Here is an 18598-nt window from a genome sequence, read left to right on the forward strand (position 1 = left end):
TTTGGGTTTTTCACATGTAAGCCCATAAATAAGGTCCAAAATATAGAAAAACCCTACAACACTCAAACCTTAGGAAAAAACCAATTTGACTTTCAAATTGACCAAATATAGCATACAAGCATTGAAAAACTGGAAAATTACAAGACTTCCATATGTTGTAAAATGCATGAGTTGGTGGATGACCACCATACCTTTTAGCATTCCATCCTTCCTAATTCTATGTAACTTATGCCTTAAATATTTGTAGTTAGTGCATGTAACTTATTCATATGTTGTCAATATAGTACTTAATCCCCTATCTTGTAAGCCTATAAATATGTAGCTCTACCATAGATGAAAGGATGAGATATAGAAGTTGATTGACACAAATTCAATTGTCTTTCTCTGCTTTTCCAATTCTCTCTACAATTTTCCTTAGTTATATAATTTTTTTTTCTTTCTAAAAAACATAATGCAGGGATAATAATGGTATTTCACACATCATTCAAAATAAAAAATAGTACTGTTGCTCCTTTTGGGGTTTTTTAGTTCAATTTATAATGGGTTCTATTATAAATTTCTCATTCATTTAGGGCAAATCTTCTGTTTTCTAGTGGATTCTAATTTACATTATCGGATTTGAATGCTTGGCGATTCACTTGTTTTTCACTACATCACATTATTGAGAGAGAAAATATCAGAGAAATTAGACTTATCAACATCACACTTTGGTTCCTACTAAATTTTTTGTTGGATTAGACTATACAGAATCTTTGTTATATAGATAGTTATTTGGGAGTACTACTAACTAGGGCATAGAGCAAATGCGGTTGTTGCCCTTGCGGGGTTATTAGAGGAACCTACTGGAGAGCCACAAACAGACAAGTTAATGGGATTGTGGGAAGCATACAAGAGATGAGCACATCAAGAACTGAGCACAAACAGATATGGCTTAAGTTATTAAGAGATCATGAGAACATCAATAACTGAGTTGCTTCCCATTCAATTACTTGTGGGAAGCACTGTTTTGAGCATCACCATGAGATTATTGCATTAAAAAGATGATAAAGAAGGGCCCTAGCATGCAATAATATGCTGTTGAATTTGATTTATATCATGAGCAGCCCAACAGGCAATAGCCATTTAATTTTATTGATAACTACCATACAGATTGATGTGGAGCTGCAAATGAAAGAGAACCATGTGTTAGATTGAGGTGCAATATTGACCACAATGTAGGAACTTTCAACATTTTAGAGTTGCTTTATGATTAGTCGGATCGCAATATTGCAAAAGGTGATGAATTTTTGTGGATCAGCTGGTTTCTTGATGCAGAAGTACTTATAATTAGTCCTTACTTGATTCCTGGGGCCAATTAATACGGCTCATATTGTGTTTGCAGCCTGTACTATATTCCTTCTGTAAGGTTCATTTTGTGCCACAAAATTAAAAGATATATGATTCTAATCTAATCAATATGGCTGATGGTTTTTGTGTCTAATTTATGAATACAATTATCGCTTTTCTTTCAAAAAACTCAGAAGAGAAAACCTAATTGGACCTGGCTGACCAAAAAAAAAAAAGAACAGAGATTCTGGAGATGGAAAGTTCTGCAAATTAAATACCCAATATAGATCTCTATTAATTCTTCATATTGGTTCACTAATGGCTCTCCTCACCAAATAATGCAAACATGGTTTTGTTGTTGAGGAATATTAATAGTAGAGGACCAAAATAAAGCCACAGAAAGGGTCCAAGAAGAATGGTGAGTGGAGCAAACTGCGATGTGCTAAAAGAGAAGACAAAAGTTAGTGATCGGCACAAGCATGACAAATTATTCACCCACATGCTGCTGCCTACCATGCCATCCCTTTCATTTGTTCTTGTCAACTGCCGCCATTAATTCATCACCTCCCACACAGGAGAAAAATTTATTGGGGATATCATTGTGGTGCTATCCCAAGCCAATCACTTATTGTCATGTGTTTTAATTTTTTCGATATGAAAATACGTAATAGACTTGAAATGCGGTTACATGTATGTTCGCTACTTAGAACATCCACAATTATGTTCTCTATTTTTAAATTAAAATTTAGCTAAAAACACTATAAAACTATTTTAGGAGCTCTCTATAAAATTTCAACTTCAACATACTCCCTATTTTAAAGAGTCATAAATGTTTTTAATATTTTTTAATTCAATTTTTGAATAAGTATAGACACAAAAGCAACAATAAAAAATACATTAAATAAATGCTTAAAATAATATTAAATAAAAAAGCATTTAATTATAGGGAGTCACTATGAGTCATTTTTCTCTCCTCTGATTTAAGAGTTTCTAGAAGTCTCTCTATTTTAGAAGCTAAATAAGGAGCATGGTTGGAGGTGGGTTTTTTCAATCCTTCCCTAAATTTTAGCTAAATAGGTGGTTTAGGGAACCCATTGTGGATGATCTTAAAGCATCTATAATCATGCTCTCTATTTTTTAGTTAAAATTTAGCTAAAAACACTATAAAGCTATTTTAGAAGCTCTCTATAAAATTTCAACTGCAACCATACTCTCTAGTTTAAAGAGTCATAAATGTTTTCAATAAATTTTAATTCAATTTTTGAATAAAGTGCAGACACAAAAGCAATAGTAAAAAATAGTTGGCATTAAATAATGCTTAAAATAATATTAAATATAGAAGCATTTAATTATAGGGAGTCACTAGAAGTAATTTCTCTCTCCTCAGATTTAGGAGCTCCTAGAGCTCTCCCTATTTTAGGAGCTGGATAAGGAAGCATGGTTGGAGGTGAGTTTTTTCAATTCCTCCCTTAAATTTTAGTTAAAAACATATCTTCATTCCTAACACCAAAAGAATGCTTCTTCTTTTTTTCTGTCATTTTTTTATCTCTCCATCTTTCCCACTCTCTTTTTTACTATTATTTTTCCTTCAACCCATTCTCTCTCCGTGACTCTTCACTTTTTTTTTTCTTCTTTCCCCTTATCTCCAGCTCTCTATTTTTTTTTCATTTTCTTCTTCCTCTTCCTGTCATTCCCTATCTCTCATTTTGTCCACTTGTTGTTGTGAAATTCATCACGGCGACATCACCTTAGATTTTAGATTTCTTCATGTACTTCCCCATCTCTCTTTATTCCTTTGTTTTTGCTGCTGTTGTTGGGTTTTAAGGTTGGATTGAATGAGACTGACTGTGAATGATCAGAGAGAGAGAGAGAGAGATAGGGACCAATTTTGTGAGATACCTGAGAAAGACATAGAAGGTTTTTTTGTTTTTCTTGGGGGTGGGGGGATGAGACAGAAACGAAGAGGGAAAAGTTAGGGCTGGGGTTTGGGGGACGTTGGGCAATAATTTTTTTTTTCCTTGTTTATTCTTAACGGGTATTATGCGAATTGTCGGTCGTATTTGGGTTTGATATTTTCCACCCGTTAAGTTAACGGGTCGCTGGATTAACACACGAACACGACTGTCTAGTTGGAGGTGAGTTTTTTCAATTCCTCCCTAAATTTTAGTTAAGATGATGGTTTAGAGAGTCCATTGTAAATGCTCTTACTTGCCTGAAATGAAGTCAGGCTTATGACCTTCTTATATATATGTTTCAGATTTCTGCTGGTGTCTTGCTCCTCACCCTCTCTTCACGTATAATCTCTGGCTATAATTGGTATTACAAGTGATGCTGGGAAAGCCAATTGCATTTTGAGCAAGGGGTTGGCTAGATAGATATGTATCATAGTCCATGACCACTCTGCACTAGGCTTCAACTTAGCACAATATGAGATTGGTGCGTTTGTGATTTGGGACCATTACAGGTATTTAAGCAATGACATATGTCGCTGACCATATGAATAAACAAGGTATAATGCATTGTGCTATAGTGAGAAAAGATGTTCAATTCTCCTTGTAACTTTTGGCAGAGGAAAATGATGGTCACCAAATTTGAATCACTTCGCTTCTCTATTTTGTTGGGTCTCTTGAAATTTTGATGAAGATAATCATAGATGTTTTAAGCAAATCAGGTCCCCTACATATGTATAACTTAATTATACAGCCACAAACTCATTAGACTCTCTCAGCCTTAGATTATATATGTTGTCCAAATTCACAGTCGGGGATTATAAGAGTATTTTCATAACAATACAAGTTTAATATGACAACATCATCCATATATATGTGCGCAATTAAGAATAAGTAAAACACCTTGAATCCACAGGAGGAAACATAACGGAAATACACGACTTAACCACAGGAAGTTAACAAAAAGAACAAAAGGAAGCAGAAAAGGAAGCGAGAAAAAGGAAAAGATCTTACTACACCTTTTAGATATTGACAGAAGAAGTGACTCCATGTTAGCTGGTATATGGTCTTTCTGGTTCTCTACGTACCTCACACACCAATTCACACATGTATAAAGGACAATGTATATATGACACGTTTGACAAGATGTTAGCAGCAGCAATCAAATCGAAGAAGAAGGGTTTCAAAGTTATTTGAAGAAATTGTGAGGAGTACACAAGCATTTGGTGGACTTTTTCTGAATTATTGAAGAGAAGGTTGGACTTTGTAAAGGATATTCTCAGTGCATGGCATAGTAACCAAACCAAGTGCCTTCTTTTCTTCTTTTTTGAGAAGCGATAAAAAGACAAATTTAATTATTACGTCTGTTGTGGTGAGTTGAGTTGGGAATCTCTCGTGTCTCAGACCCATGAATAGCACTACTGCATATGGAGATATTGGCAAATTGCTTGCTTTGAGGTTGATTTTCATTATTTTACTCCAAGTATGAGACTTATAGTGATGCTTATCATGTGACACTTATTCACCAAATATATATCTACTTACATACATACATATATATATATATATATATACACACACACATTTCACTTACATTTTGGGTGTGTTTCAATTAAATATTCTTAGGTATTACTTAAAGAATAATATGCAATGCCAAAATTTGGTGTTGGTGTAATATTTTAATTACTTAAAAACATATAGCTTTTATCAATTTGGAGTGCGGGAATTTAAACTTAGGAACTCTTCTAACATTAAAAATATGTATTCAAAATCTATCTAATGAAAACAGCATTAGTTTAGAGTACAAACAAAGGCTATAGTAAATGAAGACTTTCATCCCATTTCACGTGCATCATGTGTTAGAATTGCTGCAAAGTGAGGATTGTGGAAGAGAAAGTTTTGAGGTAAATAGTTATTTAATTTCTATATTACCCTTAAAAGTTGAAAGAAGATGTGTAAAACACCCACATAACATCAGTAAGTTGGGGTTGACTTACATAAAACATTCGCGTTCATCAGTAGAAACAAAACAAAGCAAAGAACGACAAAAACTAATTAATTGTTGTTGCCAGTCAGAATAAAAATAAGCAATGTCTAAAAGTAAATAAATAAGTAATGCTATAATAATAAAACAGAAAAAATTTATTGTAATGGCCATAAATGCAATGACACTGTAAAGTTATTTCGTGTGTCATTGCACTATTGGTCGAGGATAGCAAACAGTGTTATCCTTGTTGCATAAAAGTCTCTCTCCAAATAGACGAGACGAGGACCATATCAAATCAAGTTTTCTTATCCAAAGCCTCGACATATGTATGAATGAATTGGAGCTGACATTAAATAAAAGAAGGTAAAAAATCACTTCTGGTCCATGTAGTTTACCACTTTTATCACAAAGGTCCCTATAGTTTCAATTTGATCAATTTTGTCCCTATATAGTTTCAATTCCAAGCAATTTAAGCATAATCCGCAAAAAAATTGTCAAATTACTCTAATATAGTTTCAATTCCAAGCACTTTGGGACGTGAAAGCATACGAAAAGTAACAGTAGGGGCTGTTGGGGTGGTTGGGGAGGGGCTACAAGATTGGACCAAAATGACCCTCCATATTAAAGTAGTTTGACAAAAAAGTGGGGGGTGTCCTTGAATTGCTTGGAGTTGAAACCACATTGACAAAATTGATCAAATTGAAACTACATGGACCATAATGGTAAAAGTAATAAACTACAGAGACCAAAAATGAATTTTTGCCATAAAAGAATGTATATAAAAATATTGTTCAGCTGCCAACAGTATCTAGCCCAATAGAAAAGGGCTTTGACTTGCAAACCAAAGGTCTCAGGTTCGAATCCTCACGGTATCATAGTTGTGTGTGTGAGTGAGAAATCTTTCTCCTCTGTAGTTTAGATTACCATTTATACTAAACTAGCCTCTTCACGTCCCGCACTTGTGAGAGGCTTTTTTTTTTAAAAAAAAATTTATTTTATTTTAGAATTAAAAAAGATAATGGGCAATTGTGTTCCATAAAAATAGGATCCATTATCTGATTTTTCTTTTAATTTTTGACTTTTTTGTAATATGAAAAAGTGTAAATTTACCATATTATCATCATTTAATTAATAATTTCAATTTTTAATGTTTACATTAACCAATAGCATTTTCCTGATATTTTAAATGTTTCACCATTCTCTATTTTTTACTTTATATATATGGATAAATAATTAATTAATTGAATATTGTTCAGCTATACCTTCCACGCCAAGTTCCAGGGAACGCTTGGGCTTCAGCTTTGCAGAGAAAAAATAATAATATCTACATTTTTAATGTCAGTTTATATATAAATTATAAAATGCCGAATGCTTCACCCCAAAGTTTCCTCCTATACCATGAGTGAATTAAGAACAGATTAAGGCCCATTGTATTCCAACAACAAGCCCCCTCAATTTAGAAACTGGGCACTTGAATCTTTGACCAAAAAGACAGTGGCCCTAAGAGTCCATAGTGGTGAGCGTTTACATTGTAAAAGCCCATTCCAAGTAAAATGTCGTAAGGAGGAGTAATTATAGTGTTGTACTTGAGTATTTTCATAAACCAATTATGATTGAGTTTTTCTATTTAAACCCTGCACTCTTCTTTATTCACTCCATATTCCAAGTTCCCTCCAACTTCTATTTCACATTTTTACACTTTCTAAGAAAACCCCATTATCTTTCTAAACTACCTCCAAATACACACCCAGTAGAAAAAAAAAAAAAAAAATTCATCAACCTCACACCTCACATCCCGCTATCTTGCCCCTCACCACTCTAAGTTCACATCAATCTCACATTACTTAAAAAGATAAAAACATTATTGTCAAATGTGTAGCAACATTCTTTTATTATTATTAAAAAAATATATATTTTCTTGTTCAGCAAAGCAAACCCATGTGGCAATTTTAAGATTATATATCAATCAAAGGCTTAAGCAGGCACTGTTTCTTTGCTTTGCAGTCAAGGTCTGGTTCCCCCTCTCTAGTTTTGTTTCTTTGATTATGATTATTATTATTATTATTTCTGATTTGTTTGTTTGATTATGATTTGTTGTATTTACTATTTAGGGTTTGTGAAGAGAATATTAGTAGATTTCTTGGATTGAAATAGAAGAGTAATTTGGGTAATAGAATGTAGAGGAGTTTGTGTTTTTTCTAAAACTTATATGAAGAGTGGTGTGGTGTGTGTATAGATGTATTAAGGTTAAGTATTAAGTTGGATGAACCTTTTTTGTCTTTTTACGTAATGAATAAAACTTAAGAGCTTAATGATTTAAGTATTGGGATGAACAAAGAAAAGTGTGGAGTTTAAATAGAAAAACTCTTATGATTTGATTATTGATATGTCTTTTTTTTTTAATTATAAATTTTATTATCAAATTATGATTTGATATGTGTTAGACTTATAAGAAGATTATAAAAAAGTAAAATAAAATAAAATAAAAAGGACACATGTTAAATTTTGATTGACTTAAGAAGGAGAATGGTTTCTCTATCCCAAATTTAATACACTGTTATAATTTTTTGAATTTAAAGCAACATTACATGTTATATTACCGTCACATACAATACAACTGCTTTAGGAAGAATTAAGCATTTTAACAATAGCAAGGGGAAGATGGATTTTGACACTTTGTTGATATCACGACTTGTCGTATGTATATCAACAAGTAACATGTCTGGCAAAAAATAACAATTAACATGTCATTTTGCATTGAAAATGAGAGGTATTTAAGATAGTCGACAAGTCGTGCAATGCTCTCTGATCTCATGGCCTCATATTCTCATGGAAGGCGACATGTCGATTGTCATATATTTGACAAGAGACCAGACTTATGCGAGGACCAACGTGTAATTTGGATGACTCCGTTCCATTGTCTTTCTTTCTAGTCCAACTCCAAACTTGTTCTACTCTATTCCACTGTAGATCAGTCAATTTGCTGGACACCACAGAGGCCTGCCCATATTTTTAGGATTTATTTTGCTCTGTCAGCTTTTTTTCTTTTTCTTTTTTCTTTTTGATACAAAAGATATTTTTTATGGCTGGATGTCTGAATAATGTAGAAAGCCACCAAACTCAAATAAGAAGTTTTCCAGAATAGAGAGTCGGATAAGAAGTCTGTTGGAGCTGCGTTTTGCCCTCATTCTAGTAAAATGGCTAAGGGGATATTCTCTTATGCATGCAATGCAACTATTTGAAGTCTCTCAAATATTTTAAGTCATATGAGCTTAAATCTCAAAAAATAAGCAGCAGTCTTTGAAAAAATCATGCACAATGAATTCTCTATAAACAGATTACAATCCAATTACATTGTGCTCCTGATAAGTTTATCTGAGAATTTAGCCTCAGGAACACATATTTAGCCAAAATGTCTACATACAAACATCAGATGCAAAATGGGACACTACACAAGCAAATCAAGGAACTTAATAAAACACAATCTTGCTGCAATGAAACAAGAATAAGAATCAAAATCCCAAGAAAAAAAAAGAGGTCAGCTTGAATTGCAGTTTGCATTCTCTAATTACACTATTGCATGTTTCTTATGCTTTGGGGCAAGCACAATTTTGGGAAGGGATGCGCTGTTAGTACCTACTTCCATGTGCCTGCAAACCCAACACAAATATTTAAAATCTGATCAATTCAACTGTCTATAGTAAAATCACATGTTTACTTATTTTCTTCTTTTTTTTCTTTTTTAAAATCATGTTTGTTCATATTCAATTAGTATGAGATTTTAGATTGAGCAATACTCACATCAAATGCAACAAGAGATCTGCAGTAGTTGGTGTTTGTGAGCACTGTACTGCTGGAGCCACATTCACTTTCTTTGAGTGAAACGGTGGACCTGTCAAGCTTGATATACCAAGGATACTGGTAATTCTGAGCAGTTGAACTCACATGAGAAGATGACCTCTGCATCTTCACAGCCCTTGGGATGTTCCTTCCTTCCATGGACGCCCTCCGCAGCCGGCTTGGCTGCCTCTCAATTGAATCTGCAGGCCTTTGCTTTGGTGCACTCTGCGACCGGGCTTTTGCCTTTGAGGATTGTGTGTTTGCCATGTAATTTGGGAACAAAGGGTAGTCATAGGACAGAGGCTCTCCATTATCTGGCCTAGGAAAAGCAAAGGGCGCTCTTGATGGGTCAAGTTTGGACATGGCAGAATAGCACTGAGGGCTGCTTTGTGCTGTGCCGAAAGAGTAGTCCTCAATATGTGCGCTGCAGGCTCCAGGGCTCAAGTCAGTGAGAGCTGATGGAGCTGGGGAGAGCTGGTTGTAGCTGTCTTGGTTTGAGTAGGCTTGATTTGGTGCATGCTGAGTGGAAAATCTGTGTTCTGTTCTCTCTGTTTGTGAGAGGTTTGAATTGCTGCTAGTTCTGCTCTTCAAAATTCCCTTTGACTCTCCAAGATCCATCTCCACAATCTTAATGTTCTCTTCCATGCCTCTGTCCATTTCCTACATGTACATAACCACATTGTGATGATTTTTAATGGGAAATTCATGGCATAAAGAGAAAGAACATTGCAATTCAAAATAAAGCAAAACAAAGAGAATGTTAATTAATAAATGTGGTTCTATACTTCTCTTCCTATGAAACTTACATTATATGTATGCCAGAACCGGTTTTCCTGCAAAGATCTTCTGGGGGTGGAATGTCTAGGAGGAATAACAGTATTTTCATCTTCAGCCATCCGGATCCTCTGAGCCCGAGCTCGAGCCTGTGCTGTCACCAATGCCTGCATGCACCTTAGTGTAGCTTTGGCCTGTTTTCTCACCAGGTGACCCCTTACCAACGCCTGCAACTTCACTAATCCTTTCAAGGCACACAGTGCTTTTCTTGCCTACAACAAAAACCAATACAATAGTTCTCATATCATTTCGTGACATTTGATCATTTACATAACAGTGAAGTCAGAGCATCAAACGCAAAATCAATTGACAATTAGCAGGGAGATATTAATAGGGAATTCCAGAGTTACATACCAAGTACGAACGGAAGACAGATTGAATTTTGACAGCTGCTGCCTCTTCAGACGCACTGGCTTTCTCATTGGCAGCTGCTGTAAGCCGGATCACAGCAGCTGCAGCTTGTGCCGCAGCCACAGCTGCATCAGCTACTGCAGCTGTGGCCGCAGCCATAGCCAGGGCATGTTTTTTCTGCTCATAATTCTGAGAGTCCGATGTGGTGTGCATAGGCGGTGGTGTGGTGGGCATTGCATCTATAAAACTGGAGTCTCTTGGAGCTGCAGCTGATGCTGCTGCTGCTGCTGTGGCTGATGATCTTCTGAAACTCCATCTCCTCTTCTCTTTCGGTGTTGTCTGTGAATTGGAAATTGGAGTTGTTGGATTCTCATGACTTGCAACAGAACAACTCTGGTTTGTGGGACATTTTTCCTTGTCCTTCTCCTTGTCCTTCTCCTTGTCCTTCTTTCCTGTCAAGAAGCTTCTAAGCCATTTGCCTGTCTTTCCCATCTGAGTTAGATATGTGTGCTTCTAAGCTGCCATTGCACCATCAACAACAACATAGAGAGAAGAAAGCAACAAGATAGATCGTTTGTTCTTGATAGGTAGCTTTCAAAATTATAATGCTCCTGCTTTGTTACAAGTCACAGCTTCTTCTGTTTTTTTCCCTTTAACAGCCTGGTCTTTTGTTCCATTATTCCTTCTCTGTTATTAACTTTACAAATGTAACTTCTCAGATGGTGATATTTGGTTCAATCCTTTTTTTTTTTTTTTAGAGGCTCCTTGAGGATTAAGCTGCCCAATAATAAGCTAGTAGCAGCCAACCTCATGGAATATATATCATTTTTGGCAGAGATTCCTTGTCACCACTAAATATATGCTAGTACCCCTTTTTGTCCTTGAGGTAATTCAGATTTTGATATAGTCATCAAGGGTGCTTTGGTAATAATACTGAATGGAGAGGATCAGAAACCATGTGAAAATGGGTCGAGAAGAGGCAGCATCCTTGTAAAATACTCATTTTTAAGGGGTCCATTAGTGGGTTTTTGTCATTTTTTGTTTTATTTATTAATTAATTGATTGGCCTTATGGGGTTGTGGGTTCCACAGAGAAGTACTGTGAGTTAAGGGGTGGCTCTGATTCTTCACGTGCTCATCCAATCCCAGCTGTTGGAGTTGAGCCTACGTTTTTTCTTGATCCCAAGTGCAGCTGCGAAGGTTATCTTTTGATACCAATACCCTCCACCAAAGCATGGTCCAAGAGCCTTTACTCTTTGTTCTGGAGAGTAGGTTCTCGGATCTGTGACAAAGAAATTAATAATGAATGTATTAGAGTACTGCTACGTTGTCGGATGAAAAACGAGTTTACATTTACAATATGTGAGAATGTTACGATCAATTTTTATTAACAATTTTATACTTAACATCACATGAACGATATTACGGTGAACTCTCACACAAAATAAAAGTGTGAAGAGAGGTTATAAGGGGGAGGGAATTAGTTAATGTGAATCACAATTACATGCATGTGACGTTCTGCCATACATGTTGCTGATAGCAGGGCCTCAGGGGTCCGGGCAGAAGAGACAAGTGTGATTATTATTAGGGTGTGTTTATTTGGAGCCACATGTCATGTGACAGAAAAAAGAAAAAAAATGTTACATCTGGAAATGGTGGTCACCAATTGGTCTCTAGCCACACGAACAAAATTCATACAGATACGGCTAAGCATGGCATTCAATTACCGGATGACCTTACGTTTTTAGGGTTCGTGATAAGAATGATGCTATATGCACTACATTTTCTCATCACATTATGTTGAAAGTGATGCATTCTAATTCCTGTTGAATCAATTATTATGATCAATTGTTACTTTTACGCATCAACAGTCTCATAACGTGATAAAAAAATATTCTCAAACATTAAACATAGTCCTCCACAAAATATGCAAATCCACTGATCAAATCTATTATATATGCATGAATTATTTATACATAATATAAAAATATTTAAGTAAATCATCAAAAATTAACAGGGAAACTCGAGCTTCTTGAAAGAGTTGGGGGTTCGTACATGAACATCAAATTGATGGTGTTTGTCCCCAACTTACACATCAAACATATAGTTGAAGCATGAGTAAACTGTATTATTATTATTCTACTGAATTAATATATCCATATAATAAATCAAATTAGTTGGCAGTCACATGCTGTGTGTTTATATGCTTCCCCCTTTGACTAGGTGTTTGCTTGCTTCATGGAAACATCCTTCACTGTTAATCTCTTCAATTCTTAATTAAAATACTAATTAGGTTATCCATGAATTCACATGAATTGGAAATTTGGAATTATGACAAAAGTTCCACATATTTTTAATAAATAAAATAAACTAAAATAATAATAAATAACATAAAAGTGTTCCCATCCAAATCATTATAACCTCATGGAAGATGACAACAAATACATTTGAAAGGGATATTATTGGAGTGAAGTATTTATGAACATCATATATATTTTATTTTATTTTTAAATATATTTTAGCTCTGATTCGCAAGATCTATCAGGTGGGGTCAGCATTGAAATCTTTGCTTTTGAAGCAATATTAATAATTATAGTTAAGACAGATTAAAGGGCTGATTTATACTCAGCGTGCAATTGTTACAATGTCTGTTTTAGTGATCACCACATGGGGGCCAAATCAAAAAGCTGCAGGTTGAAGATGCATGTGAAATGTGAACATGCTTTGTTAATTACAAAATTTATCATCTTTTCTCCTTTCTGTTTGTATGTGCATAACCTTCTTCTGTGCACATGATGACACATTTTTCGATCTGTAATGAAATGAGAAACTAGTTAGGGTATCCTCAAGTTTTGTGAATAATTAATTTTGTGTTTTGTCGATTGTCTGATCAATGCATACTGATTGACTGAATCAACCTGCTGTAAAAAAATTGATTATCCGCAAATGCAATAAACCCTATGATGAAAAAAAAAAGTTTTAATGCATTGACAAGGTGACTTGAAAGTTATGTCGAGGAGGGAATGGTAACCAAATGGCAACAGAATTCGACATCTTTCATTGCTCGTGTATCATGTCGGGTTCTTCTAGTGGCATGGCATGTATATCTTTTGGAATGTTCAACTTACGAGGCAAGCGACAACCATATATTATTATTATCACATTCCCAAAATAAGAATTGCTTTCCTTCAACTTGGTTACCAAATTTTTCTTCCATTAAATTATCAAGCATAGGTGTAAAAAAATTGCTGCTTGGTATCACTAATCTGGAACACAATTTTTATTAGTGAAGCAACTACATTGTTTTTATGGGAGTTGTAAGTTCTAATGATTAACATCGTCTGAAGTTTTGAGTTCACATCTCCTTCTTTTAGTATAATTTTGTGAAAATAACTTACATAAAGAAAATAACAGGAAGATCGAGCAATAACTTATATGTTTGGGGTTGTCGCATGAATTATACAAATATTATCCTCAATTTAACCGACAAGTTCAATACATAGTTGGATCCATGTGAACCTATTATAATTAAACAACTAGCTTTAGATTTACAAGAGGAAAGTCTTAAACTCTAGTTACCTTCTCGCATAACGGGGTTCCTAAAACCTTCACTTTCTTCCATGGTTTCTCTGTACTCACTTGTCATTTTCATTATTGCAAACAAACTTCTGCAGTGACAATTAATCAGCACCAAACCAAATAATAAATTGTTCGGCCAAAATACGTATCTAACTTGTAATGATGATGGTGTACGAAACCCGTACTGTAGCAATTATAGGACAACTCGATTGTCATGGATTGGTTTGGTTTCATTATCTAGTAGTAATTAACTTCTAGCTGAATCTGAAGTGAACCCATACGTGACCATTCAACCAGGGCCAGTGGTCCTCCCACAAAAACCAACCCTTTCATTTTCCTTGGTAGCTCTAATTTAAGTCCATCTATTTGCCATCACATATTTACAATCAAGCTACATGGCTCTTTTCTTTTTCTTTTTTGTTGTCTATCTAATTTCTAACACAATTAAAATGTTGTGGGGCCTCTTAATTTACTTCTGGGCCTAATGCCAACGAAAGGGTTATTTCTTATATCGTGAGGTTGTACTCGGACTCTTGTTGTAATTCTTTATTCAACAATTATCGTTCATAAGATTTAAATTCATCACTCTTTTATAAATAAATAAAAAGAATTAATGATGCATTTATACAATTCATTGTTGGCTTTCTACATGACTATCATATCATCCAAATAAATAGTTATGGTAATGTGTGAGACTTGTTAGTGGACTTTACAATTTTGAAGTGTGATAAAAACCCACCAAACCAAAGGAGACTCCAAATAACTTAGATTATTAGGCTGTCGTGTATTTTTTTATATTTATAGTCGTTCATCTTATGAATGAATTTATACGATGATGAATCCAAGGGGAAAAAAAGTTCACCAAGACAAAAGTACATTTTTCATGGTACACATAGAAGATGTTAACTAGAATAATGACATCATGCATGTGAAAGAAACTTCTCTATCTCCGTTTCATTGTCTCATTCTTTCTATTATTTTCCTCATGTCATCTATCAGAGGAAGAATGAGATAGAGCAAGAGAGGGGCAATGAAGTGTTTCTCTATGCTTAGGCCGGCCTGAAAGTAACAACCAAAGTAGTGTTTGCATAGGCATTCTAAGAAGTCTCCTCTTTCGCTTTCTTAGATATTAGTTACGTGCCCACCAAGTCCCTGACGTGCCCAAATTGACTTGAATTAATGCTTTTGGTTTTCCTTTCAGAGTGTATAATTGAGGAAGATGATTATGTACTGCTCAAAAAGATGATATAGCTCTTCTTGTTTTTGTCACAATAGAAGTAAATAAAAAAGATGGCTGGGCTTGGAAGGTTTCCTGGGGTAGATCTGCCTCCAAGAAGAAGAAAACACACCCACCGTCAAGAAAGTTATGCCAAGTATAGAGAAGCATCACCGCTGAGGGAATGGCTGGAGCCATCCGTGAACCAAGTGACCTCCATGGATTTGGATGAAGCAACTCACAAAGCTCGCAGGAGGCTAGAGAAGAGGCTTGGCTATTGCAGACCCTCCTCAAGGTTCTGCCTCTTCTCTTTGTTTTTCTCCTTACTCAGCTAGTCTCTTATATATACATTTACCAATTTTTTTTAAAAAAATTCTTTTTATTATTGAACATGTACCCAATTGATCAAATTAGTAGAAAAGATGCTGCAATGGGTTCAAATTCAAAAGGATTGGGCAGGTCATGGGGCTTCTTCTCTGTGATCAGCAGAAATGTAACAGCAGACAGAGAGGTTTGTGCTATTTGCTTAGAAAGTTTTGAGGCAGGAGAGCAGGCCATGGACCTCAGTTGTGCCCATAAGTTCCACTCCAATTGTCTTCTGCCATGGCTTCATGCCCATCCAGATTGCCCTTATTGTAGGACCCCTGTTTCTTAATATTCAATCAAGCAGAAACAGCCATCCAGTTCCAGATTCCAGAGCTACCTGCAGGGCATGGCTGCATCATGCATGACCATTTTGAAAAGATGGTTTCACATTCTTGGTTGTATCAGCAATCTTGTTTGGTGTGTTAAATAATGTGCAGTACTTGTAAGATTTATAGTTGGCTGAAAGATGTTATTTTACTAGGAATATATTGCACATTTGCCTTAAGACATATAGACTATATACAGTCCATCTACCAGCCATTTTCTTGAAGATGGCACAAATGGTCTTTATAGTATGACTATGACAAAATTGGAATTCAGTCCAAGCCAATTCTAGAGAGTCTCGTCCCTCTAGAGAGTACTTGTAAGATACAATATATTAAATTATTGTCCAATTTATTCGGCTTCAATATTTATAAGTTTATCAAAAATGGTCATTCTTTCAACTTTTGGGCAAAAAAAACAAAAAACAAAAAAACAATGATCATAATATTAGTTTAATTTAATTGGAATAGTCCAATTTAGGTTGAGAGACCTAGGGATGGCAAAAATCACCCAATATCAATAATGGTTCTGTGAAGTAATAGTCGATGCTTGTGGAAACTGAACTTTGAATGTAGTTGTGGCTGGATTAGTTCATTATTGTTCAAGCTATAATTTTGTATGAAGCTGAAATTTTGTACTTGTAGACCAAGTAAAAGCCAAACCCAAATCAACGAGGATATCCCTATAAAAAGAAACAGAAAATCAATGCAGACAAGAAGGGAAATGACGTATAGCATATACAGAGTCACAAATAGCAATTGATGAAAGTACAGGAAGAGATGGTGTTGTGGTGGAAGAAAGAAACAGAGGTTAGTGGATTGATGGTGTAAGCGCGGGAAATTTTGGCTATGATGAAAGTACTGAAAAGCTTTGATATTTACCACGATGTGAAAACGAGTTCCCTTAGTCATGTTTTAAATTTAGAGTTTAGGGAAATTTTGGCTCTGATGAAAATACTGAAAAGCTTTGTACCGGAGAAAGTCCGTATATATCTAATGCGTATAGCCGAGCGCTATGCTATTTAAAAATAAAAAACCTAGTCTGGCCGTACGGCTATACTATTTCTTTTTAAAAAAATTTATAAAAACCGAGTATAGCCGAGCGACTATACTATTCTTTTTAAAACAAAACTGAAAACGGAGTATAGCCCCATGGCGGTACTATTTGTTTAAAAAAAACTACCTAAACGGGTATAGCCACACGGCTATACGATTTCTTTTTAAAATATTAAAAACCTAGTATCGCCGAACGGCTATACCATTTTTTATTAAAAACCGTAGTAGCGCCGTGCGGCTATACTATTTAATTTTTTTTTTAAAATCTTAATTGCATTAGTTTATACTTTATAGATATTAATTTGGTATAGCCATGTGGCTATACGAATAAAATATGTACCTGTTTTATTTGGCAAATTTTTGGCAAATTACAACTTAAAAGTTCAGCCACTATATAATATTTTAATATATATTTATTTATATTATTTGTATTCAATAATATGTGAGATTTATGCGTATAATACGTGAATTTTGTGTGTGTTATTGAAAATTTTGTAAAAAATACATTAATTGATCATGAAAAATACGTACGTATATGTTCAATATGAGTATTGTATGTTTGATTTTTTTTTAGACGTCAATTTTACCAAGTCTTTAAGACGTATACAAAACACAAATTGTATTATTGAAAAATAGGTATGTACATGTATAATAGAGTATTAAATGTGAAAGTGATAAATTTTTTATACATGTAATAACTCTGAAAAAGTTATAAAAAAAAAGGGACAATACAGAATCGGGTAATGGCCTAATAATAATAGATAATACTCTAAACTACTCTAATCGATGAACAAAAATTGAGGAAACAATATAAAAGAAAAAGTGGATCCTAGTATATATATATATAGAATTAAGAGTATAGTAGCTTGGCGATACTATTCATTATTAAAAAATAAAATAAAAAAGAGACACGTAAAGCCGCACTGCTATACATTTAAAAAAATTAAATAATAAAAAACCCCCGAGTATAGCCGGGCTATACTATTTCTTTTTTAAAAAGTAAAAAACCGAGTATAGCCGATTCGGCTTTACTATTTATAAATAAATAAATGATCGAATATCGCCGAGCGGCTATACAGTTTCTTCTAAAAATTAGAGGAAAACCGAGTATAGCCGCCCGGCTATACTATTTATTTATTATTCCTAAACCCTAAACTGATAAGTGATAAATTTATTTTTAATTAAAATAAATATATAATATAATATAGCAATTAACTTATTTTCAATTTCTTTCCTCTAATATACTTGATGTAATAAGGCTTGAACGGATAATCAATTGTAAATCTGCTATTCCAAAAGAAAATGTGTTTTCTTTGTGATAAGTACCAAATTGAAATGTTGCACCTCACTGACTTTTAAGTTTTAACTTGGGCGAGGATACAATGATTGCAAGGTTGTTTTTTGTTTTCTTTACTTTCGCACTGGGACTTTTCTTCAAGTTCAATAAAAATCATACATTTTTGTACCTTGGATATGACTTGATTACAATTGATTTTGCCTAAATGGGATTATAGGGTCAGATTCTTTCTTTCTTGTATATGGCATTCAATTTAATTTCATGCCCATCTCTTGCTTTCAAAATAAAAATTGCAAGTTGCATGGGATACCTTAATACCACAATAATGATCGACATTCAACCAGTTTTTTAGGCCGCATTTTATTTTGTATCGATAGTGGTTTCTAATTACTGGACTAACATTAAGAAAATATTCAATGTGTGTATATGAGTTCGTTATTTTATAAATAAATTGGGGATTCGGGGTGGGTTTGGA

At 34.5% G+C, this 18598-nt stretch overlaps 2 protein-coding genes across 2 annotated transcripts; one reads left to right on the forward strand and one right to left on the reverse strand.

Moving 5' to 3' along the window:
* Nucleotides 1-8561: 8561 nt before the first annotated feature.
* IQD19 (IQ-domain 19) lies at nt 8562-11053 on the reverse strand. Its single transcript, XM_008226036.3, has 4 exons — nt 10291-11053; nt 9909-10148; nt 9064-9762; nt 8562-8912 (listed from the first exon to the last, which is right to left on the reverse strand). Exons 1-4 carry the CDS (start codon nt 10777-10779, stop codon nt 8892-8894), a joined length of 1449 nt encoding a protein of 482 aa, XP_008224258.2. The 5' UTR covers nt 10780-11053; the 3' UTR covers nt 8562-8891.
* A 3889-nt stretch (nt 11054-14942) lies between these two features.
* On the forward strand, nt 14943-16136 carry LOC103323999 (uncharacterized). Its single transcript, XM_008226033.2, has 2 exons — nt 14943-15376; nt 15496-16136. Exons 1-2 carry the CDS (start codon nt 15156-15158, stop codon nt 15734-15736), a joined length of 462 nt encoding a protein of 153 aa, XP_008224255.2. The 5' UTR covers nt 14943-15155; the 3' UTR covers nt 15737-16136.
* The last annotated feature ends 2462 nt before the right edge of the window (nt 16137-18598 follow it).

The sequence above is a fragment of the Prunus mume genome, linkage group LG2, assembly GCF_029339155.1.
Source record: "Prunus mume cultivar Tortuosa linkage group LG2, ASM2933915v1, whole genome shotgun sequence".
Lineage (NCBI taxonomy): Eukaryota > Viridiplantae > Streptophyta > Magnoliopsida > Rosales > Rosaceae > Prunus > Prunus mume.

What these genes read in the sequence shown, in the direction of transcription:
- IQD19 (XM_008226036.3), bottom strand. Translation starts at nt 10,779, where the DNA reads ATGGGAAAGACAGGCAAATGGCTTAGAAGCTTCTTGACAGGAAAGAAG. An exon ending in CTGTCTTCCGTTCGTACTTG is followed by an intron (nt 10,149 to 10,290) that starts GTATGTAACTCT and finishes TTTTTGTTGTAG; the next exon opens with GCAAGAAAAGCACTGTGTGC. An exon ending in GGTTCTGGCATACATATAAT is followed by an intron (nt 9,763 to 9,908) that starts GTAAGTTTCATA and finishes ATGTACATGTAG; the next exon opens with GAAATGGACAGAGGCATGGA.
- LOC103323999 (XM_008226033.2), top strand. Translation starts at nt 15,156, where the DNA reads ATGGCTGGGCTTGGAAGGTTTCCTGGGGTAGATCTGCCTCCAAGAAGA. An exon ending in TATTGCAGACCCTCCTCAAG is followed by an intron (nt 15,377 to 15,495) that starts GTTCTGCCTCTT and finishes TGATCAAATTAG; the next exon opens with TAGAAAAGATGCTGCAATGG.